At 48.4% G+C, this 27,975-nt stretch overlaps 1 protein-coding gene across 5 annotated transcripts in view; it reads left to right on the top strand.

Annotated features, from left to right (window-relative positions):
- The window catches only part of Tshz3 (teashirt zinc finger homeobox 3), a 71,196-nt gene extending 45,509 nt beyond the window's left edge, over window positions 1-25,687 (top strand). For all 5 annotated transcript variants that reach the window (XM_004636687.2, XM_023721490.1, XM_023721491.1 and 2 more), the window contains one exon: window positions 20,897-25,687. In XM_004636687.2, coding sequence (XP_004636744.1) covers window positions 20,897-24,102 — 3,206 coding nt within the window. In that variant the 3' untranslated portion in view covers window positions 24,103-25,687. The remainder of the gene's footprint in view (window positions 1-20,896) is intronic.
- The last annotated feature ends 2,288 nt before the right edge of the window (window positions 25,688-27,975 follow it).

Genomic DNA, 27,975 nt, shown 5'->3' with positions numbered 1-27,975 from the left:
GGGTGTTTGGGTTATATGCAAATACTATACCATTTTGTGTAAGGATCTTGAACATCTTCAAATTCTGATATCTTTCATGGGCCCTGGAAAACTGCACCAAAGGCTATTTATATCCATATCTGTATCTGTATCCACACCTATATCTATCTCGGAGTGTTTTAAGTATTTTGCAATAAAAGGAAACACACAGTTATAAAGATTAGTTAGGAAACTGGAAATGAGGAAGAAACAGATTTGACTTAATGAAATCTACCTAGTGTAGACTCTTTTAAAAGGAGTGCATTTTGCTCTAAACTTCTGTACAGCGTGCACCAATCGGAAATGACCACAAGCACTGCCTGTCTGCCTTGCTGTGTGTGCACGGCTGTGGGTCCTTTTGCTGCCATTCTGATTGAGTAAGTTGAACGCAATGCAGTCTCGGGCCTCAGCCACGCTGTGCCGTCTTCTGCACAGACACCAGCGCAGCCCGTAGCCTGCACTTTTTGCAGCACTGCCCACAGAGGGCCGGGCCAGGCTGGGGCCAGCACGCCACGGGGCAGTGGGGCAGCAACTTGGGCACTGTGAGGCCACTGCTGTGCATCCCAGAACCTCAAGACTCCCTGGCGGCAGCGATCCAGGCACCTCCACACTGCAGCTCTTTTGTCTGAGTGGCACAGACGTGCTGCACCATATTAAGGTAATGTCAAGGTTTGCCAAGCCTTGCAGACCCTTTTCTAGTGTAGGAAATGTCATCAGGTGCTTACCCGACAGGGCCTTCCACGCACTGACTTGCGGGTACAGAGTATGGCCAAGCCCTAGCACCTGAGCTTGCCAGCATGGCTTCTGAGCTGAGCACAGTGCCTTTATGATAAATGCAGGAAACAGCTTCTGTAAAATGTACAGCACCCCTGAAAAAGAAAAAAAAAACCCCAATATTCTAGCCATTGTCACTGTCATCACGTGGTCTGTGTAATGATAAAGCCCAGGGCTGTCTTGGGTATAACTGCCTGAGCGTATTCAAACATACTTTTATGAGCCCCCTGAATTCCTTCCTCCCCTGCCTTCTGTCATCTTGCAAAGAAGCACTGGAATGTCCTGGATCCACGGCAATGCTCAGCTCCAGGCCAGTGCCTCCCTGAGGGACGCGTCTTACTCAGCTGGACCACTCCAAGTATCCTGCCCCTCGTTTGGGGTATTTTCATGTCAGCTTTACTGTAGACAAGATGGCATGTCCAGGAAGAGGTGTGGAACTGTGCAGTCGCTGCAGATACCATCAAAATTTTAATTCTGATCCTTGTCCAGATACCCCTGTGTGCATGTCATTTGCCTTGTTAAGTAAGGTGACATTAGACATGTGGAATTGGCTACCGCAGATAGGAGGGAAGTGAGTGCTGCTTTTCATTTAGCTTATGGGCTTTAGGAGATGAAGAAGGCTATATCATCTCTCCTCAGAGTACAGTGTGCCTGGCCCCTTACCCCCGAGGCCACTTCACCCATTTCCTTTTCAGTTGGATGAGTTGAAACGCCCCCCAATCTGCTGCACCCCACAAGCATGGCCCCCACCCAGCTTCCCTCCTCTCGTCCTCGCTCCTATTATAGCCAAGGGAGGGAAACGGTTTTTAAAGATTCTCTAATGGTAATGAAAAATATTCTGATATAGCATTAAGGATTTTGCTCCTGAAATGTGTTTAATGTAAATATACTGTCAGAGACCCTTCAAGTAATTGACACAAGCAGATGATTAGCAGTGTTCTCAACGGTGTTTTTGCATAATCTTACATTTTGACAGAACTCCTCAGCCGCATTTTATTGTCAGCGCTCTGCAATCAGTAGGACTTTCTTCCTCGCCAACATTTACTTTGTCATTAGAAATCTTGTAAGTGGTCATTTAACTGGTCCAGGGCACATGTAGGAGCGTCATTCCCGGCGTGTTTGGGAAGATGTCTTCCTACCAAGAAACGCTCCTGCAAAGTAAACTTGGCACCTACTTGAATGAAGTCAGGGGACCACTTTGCTGTCTGGACCCTGTGGCCAACTGTGGGAGGGGGCATGGGAACCTGCATGGTCAGTGCCCACCCAGGAGAGGTTGGAGACAGGTCTCCTGTGGCGTGCCACACTGGGGAGCCCACAATCTCCTTTTGGGAAGCCGGCTGTAACCTCCTTTCTGAGCTGGCTTGGTTTTCCTTTCTTTTCTTTTTTTTTTCCATGTTGAATTGAGTTCATCTTTGGTGATACAAAAAAAAAAAAAATGGTGTTCAATTATAATCATATCCAACTGGCCCAAATTAAACTGCCCTGATCCATAAGCATTCATAACTGCATACAGTTAAGTTACATTAATAGTCAATATAATAAACCTTCACCTTTATTGAAGCCGCTCTTGTTTCTCCAGCAGTTCTTTAATCTATCTCAATAGATTTCTGGTGTACAGCACATATAGATTTGGCCAGTGACAAGGGTTAGAGTAGTCTTGTAGAACATTTACTTGTAGCTCTGAAAAGCCTACATTCATCAGAGGATGAAGTCGATCAGATTGTTCCAGGATCAATGGAAGGCTTGTGGGATCCCTCTTAGGCTTGTAATGCGTTCACCTTCTTTGGAGAGAACTCACACACACACACACACACACACACACACACACTCCCTCACACACATACTTCTCTGTCTTAAAGCCATTTATCTCTGAATGTCAAATTGCAATAATTAACCATTATTGATCTTAAATTCAATTAACTTCATTAACACAGGTCATGATGAGGGTGCTTGTAAGGGAAAGGCACTTGACAAGTGTCTTTGCTTGTGTGACATTCCATGTTCGCAGTGGTGGCTATCAACCGTTCATACCATTCCCTCTGAGGCAGGCAGCAGAAAGGGCCCCCCTGGGACTTGAGCCCTGGGCTGGTCTGGACTGGGCTGGGCTGGGCTGGGCTAGGCTAGGCGAGAGACCCACAAAGTAGTTGTCATTGTCGCTCTTTCCTTTGAGTTTGTGCAGCGGCACTGGCATACTCTTGTGATGTGTGGACATGGGGCCCTGGTGGGAGCTGGCATTGTCATTTATGTTTGGGACACTGTCTTCCTGTACACAAACTCACTCTCTCTCTCTCTCTCTCTCTCTCTCTCTCTCTGAGGCCTTGTCCCTGAGAGCACTCACAGACCGGAATTTTGCTGAACCTAGAAAATAACCTTTCCATTTGTATTTTCTTAAACTACTTTCCCTCTTGACCATGGAGAAGAGAAAGCTTATGGCCCCTGCTGAGAGCCATACAGGCTCTGTGGACCCCTGATATGTGCCCTCTTGCATGTCACTTTTGTGTCTGACTGCAATCCTCCAAGATTGGCCGTGCCACCCCATTTTGCCAGTGGAGACAGTGAGCTCAGAACTAAACATACAGTCTCACAGGTGGCCTGACACACCTGTAGCCTGCTTCCCTGTCTAGTCTGAGCGAGGAGCCACCTGAATGTCTCCCTTAAAGACTCAGCAAAGCCTTCCTTTGTTTCTTCACTCTTAAACAGATATTTTAAACATTGGATATAGTAGTGCGCACATGCCAATAATCCCAGTACTCTGGGAGGCTGAGGCTAAAGGGTTTTAAGTTTGAGCCCAGCCTGGGTAATTTAGTTCCTGAGTGAAACCTTGTCTCAAAATAAAGCATCATGGAGGACTGGGGATGTAGTCAACGTCCTGGGCCTCAATCTTAGTTCTACAAACTAATGCATACATGTATACAAACAAGTGGGCAAACTCTTCTGATAGGCAGATCTAGTTTTGTGTGTCAGCCTCAGTCTTCTCATCTGTGTAATGGAGCCTGTTGTGGTGGCTTGCCTTCCTGCCAGGGATGCTATGGGGCGGAACTGAGGTCATGCACAGAAAGTGCTGACAAGACCACAGAGCATCTCCTAATGGGCCAGGAGCTGTCTGAGGCCAAGCAGCTACAGGTGAACAAGATATCCTTAAGCACTGGCAGGTAGTTCTTGGTTTTTAATTCTTCGTGGTGTGGGAATCTCAAGCCTGGAGCAAGCAGTGAGTCTGCCTTCCCTGTGTAGGAGGTCTTTTGATTGGTTTGATGGAATTTAGAGAACTTCACGGAGCACGCGGCAGGCGCAGCCCCCTGCCTGGGCTGGAGGACTCCTGAGACTCCTTGCCCACTCAACCCACCATAAAAGGAAATATTGTAATGGAGGAAGAATTCTGGGGGCTGGGGGTACAAAGGCCAGAAGGACCAGCTGGGATGGGGAGGTGACAAAATCCCCAAGTAGACGGGGTCTTAGTGGGTTCAGGAGGTGAAATGCCCCTGATCACTGAGCAAAGGCCCAGCCTGATCTTCCCTAGGCTTGTGGATAGCATCCATAAGCCGGGACACCCGAGATCCCAAAGTCCCTGAGTGCTACCCTAGCAGAGCTGCTGGCCCCTCCTCTGACACCCTATCCTCTCACGAGAGTCCTCATGACCAAGCCTATCTCAGGCTGATGTGCTTGTGGGCTGTAGAGGGGTGGCCATGTTTTAGGCGCAGGATGGCTGGGTCCATCAGAATGCAGATGTCCAGGGAAGTAGGGGGCGGGCAGGTGTGGACACAGATGCAGGCTTGAGTGTCCTCCCGCAAACACCTGCATGAGAATCAGAAAGTGTAGTCCAGAGGTGCCACTGCTCATCTTACCAGGCCCTTCCTCACCTGTCACACAGACACTTGCCCTGCCAAGCCCACCACAGAGGACCTGGGAGAGTAGGTGAAGTGGGGCCACCAGGTGGGGGGCGGCGGGGCCTCTGCCCAGGGAGGGGTGTCACTCACGTTGGAGCTAGCTCAACAGAAGCCGGGCCTGCATGGGAACCTGAAAGGAAGGAAACATTTGAGACTTGTGGGCTTTGACAGCAAGAGCCCGGCACTGCATGGGGTGCTCCACCCACAGGAATGTTAGGCCTCACTCGGCAGCCTTCCAGATCGGTGGGAAGATGGCTCCTGCCTCTGTCTTCCATGGAGGTCAGTGGTTTCTGTACACTGTCTCCCATCTTTCTTTCTCCACAATCTTTTGTCACTCTGGGTCCCATTTTTCACCCAGAATGGCAGGAGCTAAAGGCAGCTGAGGTAGGAGGGCCTAATAATGGCAGCTGACTAAACACGCAACAGATCTGTAACTTTGTGTCTGGCTCCTGGGCATAGGAAGCGACTTCTGCTTGTATGCATGCATGCCCAGAAGGTGCGCTCTGTGTCACAGTCCCCAGTCTCCTCCACTGACAGCCTCTGACATGGGGCCTGAAAATAAGAGATGCCTATTACAAATGTGTAATTTTCCTTGAATTCCACAGTACTCCACGAGCATGCGCCTGTGAAATTTTAGATGGTGCAGAAGAGTCTCTTTGTCTCCTGCCTCCCGCCACCTCCCGCCCCAGCAGTGGCTTCACCCTTCTATACCCGCAGCAAGTCCCTTCCTGTGCAGGCCAGCCCCCTTGCCCTGGGCACCCACCCCTCAAGAGCACAGAAAACAACCTTGAGATTAGATTTTTCCCCTCTCATCACAGAGGCTTTGGAGATCGCCCCACCAGAAAACTTCGAGAATTAACTCCTTTTCTTTTCTTTTTCTTTCCTTCTTTCTTCTTCATTTTCTTCTCCTCCTTTTCATTCTCCTTATTATTCTTTCTGGTTCTGAGCATTGAACTGAGAACCCTTGCAGTGAGCGTGTGCCTCCCCACAAGGCTTCAGGTCCTTATTTAATCACTGTGTTACCCAGGCTGGGCTCCACCAGGCAGTTCCCCAGCTCAGCCTCCCAGAGTACTGTGTTTATAGCACGCGCCACCATGCTCTGTTAAATATTATTTTCTTTGTAAAGTTTTTTTTTTTCATACAGCAATAAAGAGCTGGGTGTGGTAACACACCTGTAATTCCAACGCTTGGGAGGCTGAGGCAGGAGGGTGGCTGCTGGGCTAAACAGTTAGCTCCTGGGAGTCCCTATGCTTCTCTGCTCACTTCCTTTGAAGCGGGACTATAGTTCTGACCTCCATCACCACATATTAGTTTTTACCTGATTTTGAAATGGATACAAATGCATTGACACAATATATACTCTTTTGTATCCAGTGATTTTCACTTAATATTGTTTTGGTGAGATTCCTATAATAGTTATTTTCTGTACTTGTTTATTTTCATTGCACTCTGATATCCCATTGTGTAGCAATGTCACGAAAGGTTTATCCCTTCAGACTTTGACCAATACTGAATGTCTTACTTATTTTCCTTATCCTTGAGAGGCTATAACCAATGCTTTTGAAGGAGGAGAACTTTATTCTGGCTTATGGTTTTTAGAGGTTCAGTCCATAGTCCAAACTGGCTCCAAGACAGGAAGGGCAAGGTAGAAAGGTCTTCTTTGGTGGAGAGCTGGCCATCCCATGACAGCCAGGAAGAAGAGGCAAAAGAGAAAAGCCAGGAAGAGAGAAAGGTGGTGGCCTGCATCTCTGTGTGGGCCCTGCCTTCTAGCAGCATGGAAATTTTTTAACATAAACTGCAACACTGGGGTTGTTGCCAGTGTCCTACTGCGATGGAGAGAGTATCAAAGGATATCTCTGGACCGGCCATTGAGTAACGTGTGTAGGTGTTTCCCCAGGTATGTATCTGGGCATGGAATTCCTGGGCCACCCAGGATGCACTTGGGTAACTCCAGCAGCTCATGCTGCACCGTTTTGCAAAATGCTTTGAACAGTTCACAGCCATAGGTGAGGGTTTCAATTGTTTCCTATCTTTCCTGCTAACACATTAGCATTTTTGTCATGGGATTCTTCACATAATGTGTCTTCATACTAGTTTGTTATTTTCTTTCTTTTTTTTTTTGATATTCTGTGAAATGGTGAATAATATAGACACCTAAGACAGAGGGTTTTTTTGTTTTTTGTTTTTTGTTTTTTTTTTTCTGCTCATAAATATTTCCATAGTACTGGAGTCAAAGAATATACCTATTTGCAATTATGACATATAGTGCTGAATTACCTTCCATAAAAAGGCTGTGGCGAGTAACACATAGGTGAGTTAAAACTCTGCTCTCATTATTTTATTGTTAAATTTCTTCTATTTTTCTCCCTCCCTCTCTTTCTCTTTTGATGGATGTTGAGGAATGGAGGATGCCTGAATCTAGTGCGAGAAACACTAACTCAGGCTAAATAAATGTCAATATAAATTTGCGAGACAAGGTATTTAAACATATATTGCGATGCCAGCCAGCCAATAGGTATTATTTATACATTGGTTTGGAGAAACCTCTTTTAATAAATAGAAGTGAGGCTGAAGACTTCTACGTCCACAGATGTCAGTCAGATTCATAAACAGTTTGGATCACTGACACATTGCTTTTCTTCCTAAAAGGGCAGGAAGATTTCTTCACTATCTATCCAAATGGTGGGCATGGGTGCAGTTGTGAAACTTGGCTCAGTACCGAGTGAAGGCTGGTTGAGGGCTGGGTGGGTGCTGGCCCAGTGCTAGGTGAGTGCTGGATAAGTGTTAGGTACTGAGTTATCCTTAGCTAAGCACAGGGCGAGTCCTGACTGAGCTGAGTCCTGGTTGCCCCCTGGCTCAGTGCTGGACACACTGCTTGTCTTAAGGTCTTTCAGCTGCTCTGGCTTCATGCTGGTGCTCAGCAGAAAGAGGGCAGGATTGAGCCTCTTGGGTCACTGTGAGCATCTTTTCTTCGGGTCTTACTTTGGGTCATAAGATAGGACCCTTATGGGGACTCCTGACATACACTCATGATGTTGGCTCTCCACTGGAGTGTCTCTGCTCTGTGAATTGGGACTGAGGTCCCATGAAGAGATACATGAGTGGTCAGCGGACACTCATGACTGACTCTCCTACCCAGCATTTGAGAGCGGTGGATCAAGCTGGTGGAAACTTATTTGTGAGGTGACCCTTTGTCTGTGGTGGCCTCTAGACTAAGTGCCACCAACCAAACTATGTGAAGTCAACAAGAAATTACTAAAGATAGTTGGTCTGTCGGGCTCTGAAGGGTGCAGAGGTAAGGAATACCTGGAATGTAGAGGGGAGACCACTTATGCACATGGTCAGCCATTCTAAGAACTACAGGAGAATAACACCAGAGAGGATGCACATAACAATGTCACTAGTCATTTTTTATATTCCTCTAGAATTCAGAGAGGACTTTCTAGCTCATCCCTGAGATTAAAGATGTCGCTTTCAGTGAGACAGGTGAGAAAGGACATCTCAGGGACAGCAGAATAAGCAGGACCTTGGAGGACTGGTAGGCGAATATGAAAACATGAGCCTTGTGTGTAAGGTAAAGGAAATAATGCAAATCAAGACAAGACTTGAAGAAAAGTCCAGAAAGGGCAACATGGTGAATGTAGAGGGGATTAGTGAAAGATAAGAACAGGAAGGTGACCTGGGCTTTGGATTTTGAGTATTACGTGAAGACATTTGTACTGAAACGTAGGATCCTCTAGTAGACTCGTGCTTGATATAATTAAGGCCATCTTGGCCAGTGTGAAAGGGAAGCCTGTGTCTCTGGCTTATTCACTTTTGTAGTTTCTTATTTCTAACCCTAAAGCATCTGGAATATGTAATTTGTATGTCATGTATGTTGGAGGTATGTGTGATGATGGATGCATGGGTCAATGGATGGATTATAGATGGGAGGATGGAGGGATGGACACCTGAATAGGGGAGTGGATGGGTAGAGAGGTGCCTGGATTAGGTAAATCAATCCCTTCCTTTTCTTGATTTTTTTTTTTTTTTTTTCGGAACTGGGAATTGAGCTCAGGCCCTTGCGCTTGCCATTTCCCCAACCCCAATCCCTTCCTTTTCAATATAAGTCTTAATTCCTCTGTCATGTAAGCCATCCATTTACGTTCTTTTCTGGAAAAGTTCTTTAGCTATGAAGAAAAAAGCTAATCAGCTCCAGTGAGAATTTGAGAATGTAACTGATTTGAAGACAACTATTTTAAGGACTTCTCCCTAGTTTTTCCAACTCATTGTCCATTTCTCAAGCATTGGTTTTCCTGTTTCATTTTGGTGGTACTAAGTATTGAATCCCAAGGCTTTTCCCTGAGATATATGCTTATTGTTGTTGTTGTTGTATCTTGCTAAATTGCCCAGGCTGGGCTTGAACTTGCAATCCTTCTGCCTCAGCCTCCCGTAGTTTTAGGATTATGGCAAGTACCTCCACATGAGGCTGTCCCTGGGTTTTGAGGTCACCAGGTGTACAGGCAAGCTGCTTGAATGAACTGCTTTCTTGGGGACCACAGTCTGCCCTCTAAGAATAACTCTGTCTTACTGCCACACACTCTCATACTCTAGAGCTGAAGATGGGTAAGGGGCAGAGCCATTAGCAAAATTGGCCACAGCTCATATGTGTAATGCGAGAAGCCCGAGGCATTCCCTGCCCCTAATAATTCACCAACTTCAGTCCCAACCAAGGTGAGAGAATTCTTTCTTTGGATGAAGTCATTGTAATTTATTGTATCCATTATGTGTTAGGATTTACCTTATGCCTTTTGTACGATAAAAAGGAAAGGTGATACAGGGAAGGGATTTCGAGCTTGGATTCTTCACTCCACATAGGTACAGAACTTGGAAATATATTGAGCTCAGACAGAGGGATGAGAACACAGCACCCACAGCAAGCTTTGCTTCCCTTACCCTGTTGCCAGGACGACTCCTAATACCAGTTTTGTGTCACCTGATAAACCCTCCCTGGCTGCCACCAGGCAGACATGCTGGGGTCGGAGACATCCTAGCTGCACAGCTGTCCTCTCTGCAGCTCTGTCGTGTCGGATCAAGGTGGTCTCAGCAGTGAAGCATGCCTGTGTGGGTTGGGGGTGATCATGCAGATGCCCAGTGAGCTGGCTCTTGTGGACTGCTGACTAGAGCCCCAGGTGACCGATGTGTGCCTGGATCAAGGACAATGGTGTCTCACCTGCTCCCATCTAAGCATTTATTTACTCTCTGTTATCTGAAAAGTTGTCTGGGGCAATTGCACTTGTAGTGTGACTCTGTCCTTTGTACCTTTATTTTCCTTTGCATGGGCTGTGGGCCCCAACTGCAGCGGAGCATCCTTCCAGAAGTGGCAGGAAGACTGTTGTTTTATAATTTAAAATTGATTTATTTATCTGGTACAGGGTCTTGCTACGCAGCTCGGACTCGTATAGTGGTCGTCCTGGCTCAGCCTCCCCAGTACTGGGGTTGCAAGAGTGCACTACCACTCTCAACATGGCATGCCCAGGGTTCTGGGGTGGGCACAGCGTGCCGTACCTGTGATCGAACCTGCGTCCTCGCACTTGTCATAAAGGTGCTTAGACTGCCGAGCTATCTCTCCAGCCGAAGACTATCGCTTTAGAGGTGGGGAAGCTGTCTTCCTTTTCTGATCTTGGAGAGTCCTCCAACCTCCCAGCCTCCTCTTTTCTCCTGAGCTATCTCAGGGGGAGAGAGCTAGAAAGGAAGGGAAGTGGTTCTGATGAGGGCCAGCTGCAGTGGCATAGTTGGACTTTCTCATTATGATGAAAGTGCAGAAAACCATGATGGAGGCAGTGTCTTTCCATTTTTGTTTTGTTTTGGTGGAACTGGTGATTGAACCTGAGGTCACTGCACTGAGCTAAATCCCTTCTCTCCTTTTCTTTATTCTCTCTCTCTCTCTCTCTCTCTCTCTCTCTCTCTCTCTCTCTCTCTCTCTGAAACAGGATTTACTAATTGCTGAACTTGTCTGGACTAGACTTATACTCACAATCCTCCTGCTTCAGCTTCCTAGAATGCTGGGATTCCACAGTGCTGCCACCGTCCCTGGCTGGCAATGTCTTCCTCAGCCAAGTAGAGTCTTCGGGCCACCTGTTTTCTGCCATAGCTTGTTCTGGATGTTGTCTCTGAAGCCGGCTGAGGTTTCCAACAGCTGGACAGCGTCCTTTGGAGCCTCCTTGCCCTTGATGCCCTAAGAAGCAGCAGCAGCCTGCTGTGCTCCAAACAACCACTGGCTACTCTGGCTCTGCCAAAGCATGACACAGCCTTATTCCCACTGACTTTAGTCACCAATCAGCTAATGCCATGCTTTTCTTGGCAAGAAAGCTTCGCGGTTTTATTAACACAATGATGTCCAACTGAACAAGCATTCATCTCACACGTTACATCAAATTAACGTGTACAAAATTAATATTCCTGACCTTGCTGGGGGGGAAGAACAATCAATCTAGGCAAGGTTGTCACCCTAGCACAAGCAGCCTGCTGAAGAAGGCCTGACCATTGTAGTTCAGCCGTGTGCGTGCTCGGCCACACCCTCCCAGCCCTCTGTTCTGGCTTCAGACTTTCGGGTGCTTGCTGCTTTCTGAGGAGCCCCATGCCCATCAGAGGTGCCTGCAAGGCTCCTAGCCTTTCTGGTGCTGTGCAGAATGGCTGATCTCTCTCTTTGTCCCAGGAGACTGTGACCTCTGTCATTGCAAATGGCGTGGGAGATGACTCTAGGTGCCCAGGCACATGCATCAAGAACATTTCAGTGTTTGCTAATTACTGCCTGGGACCTCCTGCGTAAGAGGCATAGTTTTTCTTCTCTAGTGCCATTTTTGTTTTCTCTCTGATGCCTGTTTAATAATCGAACGTGGGCCCAGCCTTCACACCAGTCCCTTGTGTGGTGCTGAGGCTGTGTCTCACCACGCTACCTCTACTCCATCTGTCACTTCCTCTGCCATTGCTTCACTCTCAGTACAGAAGGGGAGTCGCATCTCAGGACTGTTTGCAAGCTTCTTCCACTCGGCAGCTGAGAGGATGCCCTTCTGTCTTGATAATTACCTGATTGAGGGCCCTGTGCAGGATGCAGGGGTTGCTTGGAGGGTCGTTGGTGAGCGTGGCCTGGCTCTGAGCTCTGCATTGCCACTTCCCAACCCTTCTGAGCTGGCCACTGGGGAGTGGATGATATTTCTGAGCAGCCTATTTTGTGGGCTCTTGGGACATTTGAAAAGAACTCTAAGCCCCAGATGGGGTTCCACTGGGTATATAAGATGCTGCAGGTGTGGCCACCCTTACAAAAGGATCAAGATGAGTCAGGTAACATGTTGATGTAGCAAAACCCCGTGCAGAAATCAGCAAAGAGGGGCAGCAGAGCCTAGTCCATCCCAGTTCATCTTAAAGCAGGAATTCTTATGGTGTGGATCAGAGGCTGGTCAAACAGGGAGACTAGGCTCAGCCTGAGAAGGTGGCCTGGTGGAGGACAGGGCCTGCAGGGACACCGGCAGCCAGGGAGTGTCTGCAGTGTCCTCCCCAGGCAGCACCATACAGCGGACCATCCAGCACTGTTGCCCAGCCCAGCACAGGGTACTGAGAACTGGAGCCAGATCCAAGCAGTGCAGCTGGGGGTTGAGGCCGGGCTTGGGTTATGCCCTGTCTTCCTAAAAGTACCACAGCCAGGGCCCAGGACCTGGGATAGGGCACACGTGGGCCAGGAGTCTTCATTGTGTGCATGCTCAGCTTACGCTGCTTCTTCCTTCCGGCCTTCAGCTTCCCTGTCCTCCTTTCCCATGTCTGGCATGTTTCCTTTTCCACCGTCTCCAGAGGGAGAAGTAGATTCGAGTTCCCGTGGGGGTCCGTTCAGGCAGAGCTTCCCCTGGTCTCTCCAGTGCCCCTTCCCTGAAAGGCTGCGAGGTCTGGGAGATGCCAGCTCAGGTCATTGCAAGAGGAGGGCTGACCCCAGCGACCATCGCTGAGCCCATGACTCACCCTCCTGGCAAGCCTGGTCCAGTTTGCAGGTCTCTATTGGCAGAAACCCTTTAATTTGGAAAGGTCCTGCATATTCAGTGGTGTGAACACCTGGGGAGTGGGCGTGGCCAATATTATCCCCATGTCCTTCCTCTTTCCCATTTGTGAGTGAAGGTACTGGAGCTCAGGTAGGGACCTGCAGCCAGTCTTCTCAGCCACATGAGCAGTGCTGGGCAGGGAGAAGCTGAGCACCACGGCCGCACTCTCGGGGACACTGGATAGTTTCACAGAGGAAAATGCAGTGTAGAAGCGCTAGCAGCAGTGGCAGGTCCTCTGCAGAGTACGGGCTTCTCCCCTCCAGGATGGCTTTCGAAGGCACACCTCTCCACTGTGCCTTCCCGAAGTTCCTGGGGGGTTCTGCTCTGTGGTGGGCCACATAGCAGTGGTGCGAGCCAGGTGGACAGCAGTGGACAACTAGTAGGGAAAACTTGGTTTTAGATTCTGTGGCACAGACAGAATTACCTTCTCTGGGGAGGGGATCTGCAGAGGCTTGTGCCCTGGAGACTTTGGTCAGAGACTCAACCCCAGACCCGGTGGCCTTATTTTCAGGTGACTCGATTTTGGCCATGTCCCTGGCATTTTCTGGACGGTCCTGATTTCCATGTGATCACATCCGTAAAGGCCTGCCAGGGGGCTCCTGGGAGGTCTCTGGGCCCCACCGGATGCCATTGACGTTCTCTCTGTTCAGGAAGGGTCCTGACTGTCTCTCAGGCAGCATCCGTCCCGTCTCTAATCTGCTTCCAGCTTGCCCTCTTCATCAGGGTTGGTGTTAACTTTCTTCTTAGCCGCTCCCTCAACTGATTAAGTTATTCTTTAAAAAGGGAAATCACAACCTCGTGTCATCAGAGCGCCCAGGGGATGAGGGCAGAGAGCAGGCCTGCAGCCCAAGCCTTGGTGGTGGTGGTGGGGGGGCCCTCCCAGAGCATCCTGGTGACCTCTTCTCCCTGCCCACGCTTGGTGGGTGTCTTCCTGGCCTCCTTTGTCCCAGCAACCCAAGCACTAGCCATCTCCATTTTATAGTCCTTTCCACTAAAGTCTTTTCTTTTCTCTTTTTCTCTTATCAAATCTCTATTGTGCTTTCCTTGCTGCCTTGCTACCTCCCATCCTTTTTGGAACCCCTTTTCCCCTGCTCTCTCTCTTTTCCTTTTTTCCTCTCTGGTCCTCCCCACTCACTCTCACCCCACGTATGTCCCTGGCCAGGTAACAGCATCCAACCCTTTCCCATGCCCCGCTTCCCTCCTATGAGTCTGCCCCTCCCTCTGGCCTCTGCCTGGCCTTTGGTCCTGGTCCAGGTAACCTGGTAGAAGGTGCCGAGTTGCACTTTGTGCAGGAGGATGTTCTCCGGCTGGTTGTACTCAGCAGACCTGGGGCAGGGTATCTTAGCAATGTTTGACTAGCCGTGCACCCTCCTAGGGAGCTTCAGGTATTCAGAGGGCTGTAGCTTCAGAACCTTCATTCCAGCGCCCTGCATGTTAACATCCTCAGGGAAGCTTACTTTCAAATTGTTTCTGGAAGCAGGGCACAGAGCTAACCTTTCTCTTCCTTCCTTCCCCTCTCGCCCCTATCCCTGCCCACCCACAGCCCCTGTGGCCTGGGAGCGCAGGTCCAAGCTGCCTCCTCTTCCCCTTCAGAAGAGTCATAATGATGTGTTGAAGGTAGTTCCCAGTTGGCCAGAAATGGATTCCATTATGCCCAAGATTCCCGCTTTATATTTCTATGAAACAGGTTAATTTCCTTTTATGTAGTGATTGGGTTTAGTGATTGCTGGTGACTATTCAGGAGGAAGCAGCTGCCCTCTGACCTTCTCATTGCTTTGGCGAGGTGGCTCTCCATCCCTTGGACACGTCTGCACCCTGCCACTGGTGCGCTGTGGGTGGGAACTCAGGATGCTCCTGGAGGTGCAGGTGTGGACTCTGCCGGAGAGGGCAGCCGCTCAGGGGCCCAGCGCAGCACGCAGGCACACGCTTTTTCATGGCGGCCCCTCACACTGGGACCTGGGCCTTTTTGGAGAAAGATTCTATTTCTTGGTGCTTGATGAAATGCCACTTTCCATGCCTGTAAGATGGAGATCATTTCTTCCATTTCCCAGGACCCTTCTGAGGATCAGAGGCAGTACAAGGGGAGATGGTGCCCGCGCATGTGTACAACAAGCAGGGTCATTTTCTTCATCACATGCCCTTCCCAGGGTGTTGGGTTGTAAGACTCTTGGAGGCTTTTGGAAATTTGGGAGCCTGTATTTTTCTGGAGCTTGATCTACCTATGGATGCCATTTGGTTCTGCTCAGAAAAATTCTTCAGTTTGTCCAGTGGTCTGCATTAGGTGCCCTTGGCACTAACCTTCTACAGATCAATCATACCTGCAGCCTCAAGCACTGGGTTTTTGCTTGTGGGTTGGGAAAATTGGGGTGCTTGTTGGAAATCGGGTACAGCAGTTTGGCTATCATGTAGGTGAGAGACTTAGTCAGCAGAGCTCCAAGGGAAAGACCAAAAGCAGGTTCCTCAGTCAACCCTGCCTCCCTGGTGAGTCTCTGCCTGCCTCTATGCATTTCTTTCCTTTTTGCAGCTGTTGAATGGTGGTTTGAACCAGAGTCTCCTTCCCTCACAGTCCCACTGTCTGCTCTGCTGGAGCAGGCACCAAAGGTTTCAGTCCTATCTGTGAAAGAGGAAAGAGCCAGGATCATGCGTCCTTGAAGGCAGGCACATGTGCGTGGGCATGGCCAAGGGTGGGCCCGACAAAAGCAGACCACCAGCTGGGGAGCTCCCCCATCTCTTCCGTGGCAGTGGCTTCTGTGTCCTGTCCATCCTGGAGGCCCGTCCTCTTCACATGCACTGCTGGAAACGCCAGTCACATTCTGAGAGCAAAAGCCTGCGTGCCATACCCAAGGACATCTCTCTGTTCTGGGACTGGCTGGAGACTGGCTCCACTTGGGAGGTTCACACCACTGTAAAGAGATATAAAGAAGTTATCTGCGATACTCATTCCTTCCACAATAGTTGGTCACCGTGGGCAAGGGCCATCTTTTGGAAATGGTTTGAATGTGTCCCCCACCGGTTCCGTGTTGGTGATGTGATCCTTGGCGTGTTAACAGAAGGAGTGGTGGGGTCTTTAACAGGTGGGGGCTAGTAAGACAGCCCAAGGTCACTGGAGGAACTGCCATTGGAAGAAATAAAGGATGTTCTTGTAGGGCCTGGAGTGGGTCCTTGCAGTAGTGCAACCTGACCCATGAGTTTCTTACTGGTGTCCTGTTCTAAGATGTGGTCTTTTCTTCTTGCGTACACTTCCACCTCATGCTGAGGGGGCCCCTGTCAGAGCTGAGGACATGCCATTTGGATTTTCACCTTCCCAAATTGTAATTTAAATATACCTCTTTTTCAAAAAGTAAGGTTAGCCAACCTCAGGTCTTTTGTTGAGTAACAGAAAAGGTAACTAACAGAGCTGTCTAGCAGGTTTGAGCCAACCATCTGGTATGTAGGGTGAAGGTTGTGGGGGCTAGCCCTGATCATGTAGAGCTGAGGGGTAGAACAGCTGGAGCATCTGGCTATAGAGCAGTGATTTCAGTGGTGTGCTTTGCTTGTGAAGAGGGTACTGTAGGGACAGAATCTCAGGTCAGAAAAGCCAGACATGACCTTTCACACACAGCCCTGGGGGCAGTCTCCCTCTTCACTGCACCTGCTTCAGGGTTTCCAGCGGAGCAGGCAGCAGTGGGAAGGGAGGAGTGAGAGGTCTTGGTACATTCTAGAATCTGAAACTAGAAAGGAAGCAGGGGCCAAATGGTGGAGGACTCTTGGAACTGCTTTGAGGAATGTGGGTTTTATTTTAACTCACTGAAGGTGTTTTATGGGGAGGAGCCAGATGGTTGACATGACAGCTGGTTTTTTGATAATCCCAATGGCTTCTGATGGGCCTGGTGTCAGGGAGTTGATTGAGGACAGGGTAAAAGACGCTGGTGGCCGGGCCAGGCTGAGGTGGAAGGTGACAGAGATCCAGTTACAAAGGCTATTAACAACTCCTCTCTTCTGGCAGTGACCTCCAACTAACCTCTTTCGAATGAGAAAACTGGTGTCTGTCGCTCACCTACTGTGTGCAGGACCCACAGAGGATTCAAGGTTCTTGTTTCTGGAAAATTCAAACAAACACATGCAGAAAGTTAAAAGGCTACAGGGATTCACATACTGCCTGTGGCAATAGCAAAGAATTCCAAGGCTGTGTGTAACCTCTTGTCCGGGGCTGGTGAAGAACAGCAGCACTTGACCCTGAGCACAGAGGCCCCATATGCAGGCCTGGACCATGTTCCTGGGAAGCTCGCCCATCTGTGGTGGGTCTTTCCCCTTGTACCTGATGAAGCAGGCATCCGTTCTCCGCCCCTCTTCACCTCTTCTACACAGAGCACTAACTTGCCATATGTCCTAAAACTTCCTTGTATGTAGTCAGCAACCCTGCATGTTAGGCTTGACTCAGAGAAGAAGGCACTCAGGAACAGCTTGGTTGTTGAGTGTTTGTGCAGAGCCAGTGCTTAGGGAGAAGGAGCCAGAGGGAAGTTCGCTCCTCAGCTCTTCACCCTCTAATGGGAAAGGTTTTGCAGCAAAATGCTGCAAATGCAGAAGAGGAAGGCTAGTAGCTCGTTACCCCAGTGCATGGCATTGTACAGGTAGGGGAGCTGAGGCTCGCGCATGGATGCGATGTCTTGCTTAGAGTGCTGCGGCTTACTGGCTCTGTGGGCCTGTAGGAAGTATTTGTGCATTGACTAATTCTTCCTTGCTACAAGCCACTCTGCCATCTCTAGGTCCATTTCTACTTTCTGTTAAAGTTTAGCCATCAAGATACTCTAGCAAGAGTGAAGTGACTGCAAAGCATGGCAGAAAGTCTGCTCTTTATTTTAATGTGGAAGAAGAACACATGATTAAAGCCATAGGCTCTACCGAGGGAAGAATTGTTTTGCCAGTGAGTCCTAAAGAGCAGAACCTTTGGAACAGGTCACAAGAGTCCCATCATAGTGTACAAGTATACCTATGCAGACCATCTGAATGCAGGATAAGGGGCGGGCTGGTGTGGGTGAGACCAAGTCTCCTTAAGATCTAGGCCTTCTTGGCACTGGGGACTTAATTTCCCCTGAAGTTGGATTTTGTTCCCACCAGAAAGGTTGCTCTTCTTTGTCTTTCAATGTTTATCTCTTTCTCAGACATCAAAATTGTGCCATTCTGACACTCTAATGCATCCATTCCGGATCATGTCAGAGACCATCCTGGGCAGGAACACATAAAAGGGGTGCACTAGACAGTCTGTCGGGCACCCAGAGATATGTTGATGCTTCCATGGCAGGGCAGGTGCCACTCCTGGCCATGGGAACCCAGGCTGTCCCCAAGAGGGAGTTTGGCTGGCAAAGCAGCTCGTTAGCTTCATGCCAGGGTGGGCCTTTGCATGTCCGCTACTGACTGCAGCTGCTTCTGGCTGACTGGTGTCCTCCTGCAGTGGTAAAGAGAGAGGCATTTTCTGTCTCAGGTTGGATTCTTTGAAGGCTCTAAAACAAGTAAAATGCCCAGGGTATGGGGTTCAGTCTCCAGGAGCATGGCCAGCAGAGAAGGGCTTGAACCTCTACCTTGGCATAGATCAAGCCCTTGAATCTAGATGTCAGGGACTCACTTTGCTCTTCATTTTCCAGCATTCTCCACAGTAGAGCCCCTTGTGGCGGAGGAGCACCACACACCCCAGCCGGCCCGTGCATTCTGCAGACCATGAACTGCATCTGGCTAAGCCCCGTGTACCCTATTACAGCTGCTCTCTGTGGGAAGCGCGTGAGAAGATGCAGACTCCCATAGATGCCCTGCCTTCCATTGCTGGGCATCGCATGCCAGGACTGATGGGTTCCCAGATGCAGGACCTTCAGAGCTAAAACCAGATCCCAGAAAATGGGGTTGTTTAATCCCTCTATCCCCATCCTTCCTTCAGGCCTGCCACCTTCTAGGGGTCTAGGGGTCCTGATTTCTCCAGTGTGCTGCAAGCTGTGGCAGAGACAGAGATGTCTTGGTTTTCTTTTCCTGTTCCCTTTCCATCATGTGCATTCCCATCCCGCGCTGCGGCCAGCAGAGCAGCCTCCGCTGGCCTGCACACTGTTTCCCTATTCGTTTTGGCTCTGGCCCTAGGAAAAGAACTTTAGCCATTTTAATTTGTCATCTCTAAGCGTGTGGCCTCAGATGTAAGGTTCACCGCAGCACTTCTCACCTTGGCTAACCAGAGCAGACCACTTTCTTCTGGTCATTTCTGTAGGGCGCGGAGTGGCTCTTGTGCAGGCCTCTTGCTCTCTCTGTGCATTGCATTTGGGCAGCAGTGTCCCTTTCTCTGCAGCCTACTCATGCCCCTGGGACATGATTCCCAGCCAAGCTCAGATTACATTAGTGTGAGACATCACTCTTGTGTTTCAGCTTAGAAATCTTGGTGCTCAAAGGGGAGACTGGAGAACAGAACCATCGCAGCCAAGCAGGAAGAAACGGGGGGAGAGGAATATGCATTTGGCTTCAAGGGAATCGATGTGCGATTTTTTTTCCCCCTGATGTGAAATCTACCTGGAGCAAATGCTCAGTTCACAAACACGTTTGTGAATGGTTAGGTTTGCAAACAGCAGCGTTCGGCAAGATTTGGTTAGTGTTTGTGAACTCAGCATCGGGTGACAAGCAAGACCACAGGCATCTTTCCAGCATGAACACGAATGTGGCTATTTTTCCAGAATTGTGAAAGGAATTAAGTTGGTGAACCAAGGAGTCACTGTATTTCTATTTTAAAATTACTTAACTCTATAAACAGAGCATCCATTCCTTTCCCAAGAACAGTTTTTCTTTATCTTTTTCTCTCTTTCCCATCAGCCTTCTAATTAGCAAAGTGGCATTCTAGACTCCACACATTAACCTTCGGATGCAAGCAGGTACTTAAGAGCCGATAGGAAAAAGTCACTTTTGTTTGCCTTCTTTGGCTTGAAATTGTAGCTCACATAAGGCTGGTCACACCTAAGTGTTTGCAAGACCACTGTATGTCGTATACAGTAGGAGGTCACTGTCATTAAGGGATAACCTGAGTCACTGAATGCAAGAAAATGAGGGGAAAAAAATCACTCTGTCCCATTAACAAGCATGTTCTCTGGACTTACATGTCCGGGTGTGCATGTCCTAGAACGCCCAGCTGCTGGGCCCTGTCCTCCTCGTGGTCTGGAGTGCGTGCTGGGTTTGCATCCCCAGTTCCACTGTCTCCAGGAAGACAGGATCCCTGTTGGATGCCCATGAAGCTTATGCTGGGTAAATATTGACGAAGCAGTCTAAAGAGCAAACACTTTGACATTTGTAAGGTCCACTGGAAGGTCTTGTATATATTTATACAGCAGGAATGAGCACCGCATACCAATTTTCCTGAACTTTCTCTGACATACTTGTGCATGGATAGTGTTTGCGTGGGGGTAGCCAAGAAGGGCTGAGTGCCCAGGTGGGGAACAAGACAAGGCTGGGTGGTCACGGATCAGACACCCCCCAACCAGCACCCATTCCTTCTAGGCGATTCACTCTGAGCTTTCAGGGGGACCTGCTTTTCCAGAAGGGAGAAAGAAAAGAAACCATGAGAACTTGTTTTTAATTTATTGCAATTGATGTACTTTCTTTTTACTTCGTAAAAATTTTATTGATGTTTTTGTACTTTATATTTATTAAAGATTGAGCCTCAAGAATGTAATGAGTAAAAAATGCTTGCTTAATTTAAATCGTGAATCTGTCTGTTAAGAAATGCATTAGGGGTAGGAGAAGCATAAGACATATTAATTGACAGACAGGAACTGCTGTCTCTGAGGTTGATACAAGTAATTTATTACTTTAGAAATGAATGCCACCTCCAGAATGTGCTTCATTAATTTCAAATTTAGTTTTAATTTCAAGCTGTTGCCCCTTGAGAAGAATAAGGTGGCAAATTATGTTTGAAGAGCAGGCTTTTTTTTTTTTTTTTTTTTTTTTTTTACTCCAATGAAACACTACATTTTAACTATTTAATTTTACAAATACATTTGCCCACTTAGTTCACTACCTTTTCCTGAGAGCCAAGAACATATTCTAGGTGTGGTCAACACTTACTAATGCTTTTTCTCCCCCTTTTTTTCCTCCTCCTTCTCTCTTCTTCCTATCCTGTCTGATCCTCGCTTCCACCTGTTATCACGACAGCCTATGTTTCTGATGAGTTAAAGGCGGCCGCGCTGGTAGATGAAGACATAGACCCTGAAGAGCACACGGCAGATGGAGAGCCTTCAGCCAAGTACATGTGCCCGGAGAAGGAGCTCAGCAAACCCTGCCCCAGCTACCAGAACTCCCCGGCTGCTGAGTTTTCCAGCCACGAAATGGACAGTGAGTCACACATCAGCGAGACCAGCGACCGAATGGCTGACTTTGAAAGTGGCTCCATCAAGAATGAAGAGGAGACCAAGGAAGTCCCTGTCCCCCTGGAGGACACGACCGTGTCTGATAGCCTGGAGCAGATGAAGGCTGTGTATAATAACTTCCTTTCCAACTCCTACTGGTCCAACCTCAACCTCAACCTGCACCAGCCCTCCTCTGAGAAGAACAACGGCAGCAGCAGCAGCAGCAGCAGTAGCAGCAGCAGCTGTGGGAGCGGGAGCTTCGACTGGCACCAGAGTGCCATGGCCAAGACCCTGCAGCAGGTTTCCCAGAGCCGCATGCTCCCCGAGCCCAGCCTCTTCAGCACTGTGCAGCTCTATCGGCAGAGCAGCAAGCTCTACGGCTCCATCTTCACGGGAGCCAGCAAATTCCGCTGTAAGGACTGCAGCGCCGCCTACGACACCCTGGTGGAGCTGACTGTGCACATGAATGAAACTGGCCACTACCGTGACGACAACCATGAGACTGACAACAACAACCCCAAACGCTGGTCCAAGCCTCGCAAACGCTCCTTGCTGGAGATGGAGGGCAAGGAGGATGCTCAGAAGGTGTTGAAGTGCATGTACTGTGGCCACTCCTTTGAGTCCCTCCAAGACTTGAGTGTCCATATGATCAAAACGAAACACTACCAAAAAGTGCCTCTGAAGGAACCTGTCACTCCTGTCGCAGCCAAAATTATTCCTGCAGCCCGAAAGAAAGCATCCCTGGAGCTAGAGCTCCCCAGCTCCCCAGATTCCACAGGTGGGACCCCCAAAGCTACCCTGTCAGATGCCAACGATGCCCTTCAGAAGAACTCCAATCCTTACATCACGCCAAATAATCGGTACGGCCACCAGAATGGGGCTAGCTATGCATGGCACTTTGAAGCCCGGAAGTCACAGATCCTGAAGTGCATGGAGTGTGGCAGCTCCCACGATACCCTGCAGGAACTCACGGCCCACATGATGGTCACTGGCCACTTCATCAAGGTCACGAACTCAGCCATGAAGAAGGGGAAGCCCATCATGGAGACACCTGTCACTCCCACCATCACCACGCTGTTGGACGAGAAGGTGCAGTCGGTGCCTCTGGCAGCCACCACCTTCACGTCCCCCTCCACTACGCCTGCAAGTGTCTCCCCAAAACTGAATGTGGAAGTCAAGAAAGAAGTTGACAAGGAGAAAGTGGTCACTGATGAGAAACCGAAGGAGAAGGAGAAGCCCAGTGAGGAAGAGGAGAAGTATGACATCTCTTCCAAGTACCATTATTTGACTGAAAATGACTTAGAAGAGAGTCCCAAAGGTGGACTAGATATCCTCAAATCCCTAGAAAACACAGTGACATCTGCCATCAACAAGGCCCAGAATGGCACTCCCAGCTGGGGAGGCTACCCGAGCATCCACGCCGCCTACCAGCTTCCCAACATGATGAAGTTGTCCCTGGGCTCCTCGGGGAAAAGTACACCTCTGAAACCCATGTTTGGCAATAGCGAGATTGTGTCTCCCACCAAAAACCAGACCCTGGTCTCTCCACCCAGCAGCCAGACCTCCCCAATGCCCAAGACAAACTTTCACGCCATGGAAGAACTGGTGAAAAAAGTCACAGAGAAAGTCGTCAAAGTGGAGGAGAAAATGAAGGAGCCCGAGGACAAGCTGTCTCCACCCAAGCGGGCCACCCCGTCCCCATGTAGCAGTGAGCTCAGCGAGCCCATCAAGATGGAGGCATCCAGTGATGGGGGCTTCAAAAGCCAGGAGAACAGCCCCAGTCCCCCGAGGGATGGGTGCAAGGAGGGGAGCCCCATGGCAGAGCCCGTGGAGAATGGCAAAGAGCTGGTAAAGGCCCTGGGTAGCACCCTGAGTGGCAGCACGGCCATCATCACTGACCACCCACCCGAACAGCCTTTCGTGAATCCCCTGAGTGCCCTGCAGTCCGTCATGAATATCCACCTGGGCAAGGCTGCCAAACCCTCCCTGCCCGCGCTAGACCCCATGAGCATGCTGTTCAAGATGAGCAACAGCCTGGCCGAGAAGGCGGCTGTGGCCACCCCTCCCCCGCTGCAGGCCAAGAAAGCCGAGCACCTCGACCGCTACTTCTACCACGTCAACAACGACCAGCCTATAGACCTGACGAAAGGGAAGAGTGACAAAGGCTGCTCTTTGGGTTCAGTGCTTTTGTCTCCCACGTCCACATCTCCGGCAACCTCCTCATCCACGGTGACAACGGCAAAGACATCTGCCGTCGTATCATTCATGTCAAACTCGCCGCTACGCGAGAATGCCTTGTCAGATATATCTGATATGCTGAAGAACTTGACAGAGAGCCACACGTCAAAATCCTCCACTCCTTCTAGCATCTCTGAGAAGTCTGACATTGATGGGGCCACTCTGGAGGAGGCCGAGGAGGCGACGCCGGCGCAGAAGAGGAAGGGCCGCCAGTCAAACTGGAATCCCCAGCACCTGCTCATCCTGCAGGCCCAGTTTGCCGCCAGTCTGCGGCAGACCTCCGAAGGGAAGTACGTCATGTCAGACCTGAGCCCCCAGGAGCGCATGCACATCTCCAGATTCACTGGCCTCTCCATGACCACCATCAGCCACTGGCTGGCCAATGTGAAATACCAGCTTCGAAGGACAGGTGGAACAAAGTTCCTCAAAAACTTGGACACTGGCCACCCCGTGTTCTTTTGTAACGACTGTGCGTCACAAATCAGGACTCCTTCCACATACATTAGCCACCTAGAGTCACACCTGGGCTTCCGGCTACGGGACCTATCCAAACTGTCCACTGAACAGATTAACAATCAAATAGCACAAACCAAGTCGCCGTCGGAAAAATTGGTGACGTCCTCCCCAGAGGAGGACCTGGGGACCTCCTATCAGTGCAAACTTTGCAATCGGACCTTTGCAAGCAAGCATGCAGTGAAACTTCACCTTAGCAAAACACACGGGAAGTCACCAGAAGACCACCTGCTGTACGTGTCTGAGTTGGAGAAGCAGTAGCATTTGCTTCCGATGGGATGACTGCAGTTTGCTTTGAGGGACACTGTTGAAGGCACCTTAAGGCCCCTCTGTCTTTTTCTTGGCACATGTTCTTATGTTAACTGCGGAGAATCACTCTGGGCTGACTGTTTTGTATAACTGTACAGTGTTTAATAGAGGTGCATAATCAGCTGTTATTACTGGTAAAATATGAAGGTTAAAACTCAGTGGTAAGTGTTTGGAACTTTGTGTAAATGAGATTTAGTTGTGAGCATCCCCCCTGATGCTTCAAGCTGCATGCATTAACAGACAGTTTAATTAAGCATTTATAACAAAATCAGGCACACTTTTTCCATGAGACTCCGGTGTGCTGGCATTTCTCACCCTTTCATCTTTAGCCCTCTGAGTACTTTGAAGCACTTTTGCATTAATTTGGTTAAAAATAAAATAAAATAATAATGTATGAAGCTCTGTTTTTTAAAGTCCTTACCAGCTTAGTTATAATTAATAATATGAACCTCCATTTATGCAGGTCTGCAGGGGTATAACACGCCTTGAAATTTAAAAGAATATTATTTTCACATTGAAACATAGATGTATATATTGTATAGATTTCAGACTCTTATGAAAAATGTGATTGTGGTTACATGACCTTTTTCTTGCATTTATAGCAACAGTGTTTTATGTACCTGCTATGCTCTGGGGCATAAACTGTGCCTATGTATAGTGTATATTTCTTTTTTCTTTTTCTTTTTTAAGGTCTATGGGTTTTGTTTTTTACATGCAAACATTGTAAATTATACAGAAGATACCACAGATAGCATTTATAAAGTATACAGAAACATTATCTGAAAGCAAAGTATGATTGTTTGTTTTGCTATACAGTACATCTATATTGATAGAAGTTCATGTTTAAATTATACATATTTATTAGCATCGTATTATCATTTGTTTTGAGCAGTCTGAATAAACGGGGCCAGGAAATCCATCCCTGGCAGGTACCAGAACTATTTTGCACATGATTTTTAAAGGTATTTATTAGAAATCCAAGGATGCTTAAAAAGAACTCAGCGCTCAAAGGGTTAAGTCTATTTGAAAAGGAAAAAAAAGAACAAAAAAAGGAACTTGTACTGTATTTCCTAAACATGGATAAAGCCTTTAAAATGTTCGTACTGTAATACTTTGCTTAAAAGTCATGAGGCATTCTGTGACACAACCTCTTTCACTTATTTATAAGCCCTCTTGGTTGCTATTTCATATTGTAGGATGCCTTTTTATTTCAATTGGTAACTTTCTGTTTTGTTCTTCGTAATTATTCTCCCAAGATCCCACACTGCAGCTTTATCTTTAGGCTTATGAAAGGTAACCCGTGGTTACCGGCTCTCCAAGTGATTCTGTTCGTCTCCATTTTTGGCAGTTAATTTGCAGAAGTAACTGACAGCTGACACCATATGAGAACCTATGTATAAAATATTGGCATGTAAACAGCACAGATACCGTGACACACTCTGTGCCCTGTTTTGTTGTTGACAATGAAACACCATTATGTGAATCTTCATATAACCCTTTTTTCTACGGCAGCATTAAAATTGTCTTTTTGCTATAATTTTGTGTTGCGTTCACAATTATGTCTGAAATGTGCTACGACTAACGAGCACATTAAAATTAAATTGTATGCGATCTGTTTATGACTGAGTTGGTTGCTGTGACTGCCAGGTGCTGGCAGGCGGGGAGGCTCCACGTAAATCAGGGGAGTTTTAGTGAACTTTGGTGTTGGGAGAACAGGGAGCACTTGCTTAGTGGTGCCGCTTTGCGCTGAATTTCCCCCAAGAATGAAAATTGGAAAGAAAGGAAGCATGCATGTGAGGTTAGAGTCCCTGTGGAACAGTGACGCAGAGTACTGAGCTCCACCGTTTCCTGTCATACCAGGTGACCCTGTGCGGGCCAGGGCTTTGAGGCCCCTTCTCGGTGCAGAGAAGTCAGGACCCTGAACTGTACAGGAAGCTGACACGGTAGGAAGGACTGTGCAGGGTGACTCCTTCCTCTCGCTTAGGATTTGCAGACAGTACAGAGTGGAGCCGGGTTGGGCGCTTGGACTTCGGGGTGCCCTGGCTGGCTCCTCTGTGCGAAAGCCATCAGAGATAACAAGGTGGGGGAGGGGGTGTGCGCGGAGGAGTCTGAGTATGTCCACAGGAGGAGGGGGGTGCAAAGCATTTATATGATAATCTCACGCTTTTATTGGCCCTGGCAAATCATGCCAACAAAACACTGGGAACATCATGTAAAACTGTAAAATACCTTTATTACTATATTCAAGCTACTCTTGCTGTTATACAGAATTGTAGCTCCAAACCTAGAATTATACAAATGAGAGATGTGTTACATCCATGTAATACATAAAACACCTCAACTTTGAGGAAAAAAAATACTCTTTTATTAAAAATTTAAATTAAGCCCTTTCAGAGATGTTCAGCAACACGCCCACGAGTTTTCTGCTCGTCCCCACCCCTTTTGTCAAAATCAGTCCAAATGTTCCGTCTACTTTTATTTTCTCTCATCAAGGCAGTCTCACTCCCCATTTTAAGAAAGAGCCTCACTGAAGTTGAAAATGGGTTTCTGGCAAATAGTGCTGTACCGGCTCTGCTCTTCTTGCCTTGTGCTGTGGGCTCCACTAGCGGGTGGCGAGAGGGCTTTCCTCTCTGGGTCCAGGGCCTACCCTGTTCCCCAACTCTATTGTTGTTTCTGAGCAGTTTTGTTCTGCCGGCCTTTACCTGGCAGGAGGGGGGTATACAAGCTTCCCTCAGGGATCAGCTCTGCTACCCCAAACCTGGCTCGGGACAGAGACACCCTCCCTCCTCTGCCTTCAGCATCCTCACATCCTGGAGCCCAGATTTCCACTCTTGAATTTTTCACAGGTTAAATATAGCATCGGTTTATTAGAATCCAAAGTCCTGCATCTAACAGATTAAACTGACAACACTTCCATCACCACCAGGGCCCATGTGGCTTGAAAGGAGATGGGATTTGTACAAGTGATGGTGGAACCCCCCTTTTTACACTTGGGGAGAAGTACCCACCCCACCACCCATCTCCTCCTGACTCCACTCCCGGGATTATCTTTAGGGCTTTTCAACTTGGGGGTACAAGTGAGGAGTGGTAGTCAAGGTGAGTGGCAGGGATAGGGCTTATTTGATACCCAGGAAGGGATTTGTATTAATGGGACTTAGGAGTTAATTTTACCTTCAAAGAAGTGTATTGACTGAGCAGTCCAGGGCAGACCTTGAATGCAGACCTCACTGGGCATAGTGACAGTCCCCTCAGCAAGTGATATGAGGTTGGCTAGTTGAAGTCTCATCCCACTCAGAAACACAAGGCCATTTCTTCCCAAAGCCACCAAGCCCTCATTTGGTTAAGAGCCGGCCAAAACTAGGAAGTGTCTTCCATTCCTAAGCCAGCAAGGCCCCGGATTCCCTAAGGTAAAACAGGAAAACCTGAAGTGAAATTCCAGCTCCATGGTTGTTGGGTCCATACCTGTGGCTGGGGTGAACAGAAGTGAGTGCAGGAAGGCCTCAGTGTCCACATTAGGTCTTCAGGTAGATTCAGGGAGGAGAGGGACGTTATCAAGGGCAGTGTTTAATTCCAGGTGTGTGGGTGACCCTGACCTCACCCTGCCCAGCCTGCTCCTGGTGCAGTCCTACTGTATATCTTCCAGCCATCACTTTTACACAGTATCTTCAAATAACATTTGTGATAAATGTGCAATTTAACTAATTTATGGTGCTATGATGTGCTCAGGGCTACATGCAAGATGAAAATCTTAAATGGAGCTTGAACAGCTCACTTCACAACAAGAAATCAATATGCCACATCTTAGCTATTCGCTGCAGTCAACAT

Source organism: Octodon degus, unplaced genomic scaffold, assembly GCF_000260255.1.
Source record: "Octodon degus isolate 3935 unplaced genomic scaffold, OctDeg1.0 scaffold00083, whole genome shotgun sequence".
Taxonomy (NCBI): domain Eukaryota; kingdom Metazoa; phylum Chordata; class Mammalia; order Rodentia; family Octodontidae; genus Octodon; species Octodon degus.
The sequence above is the reverse complement of the archived record's forward strand: the minus strand, read 5'-3'. Positions and strand labels throughout refer to the sequence as shown.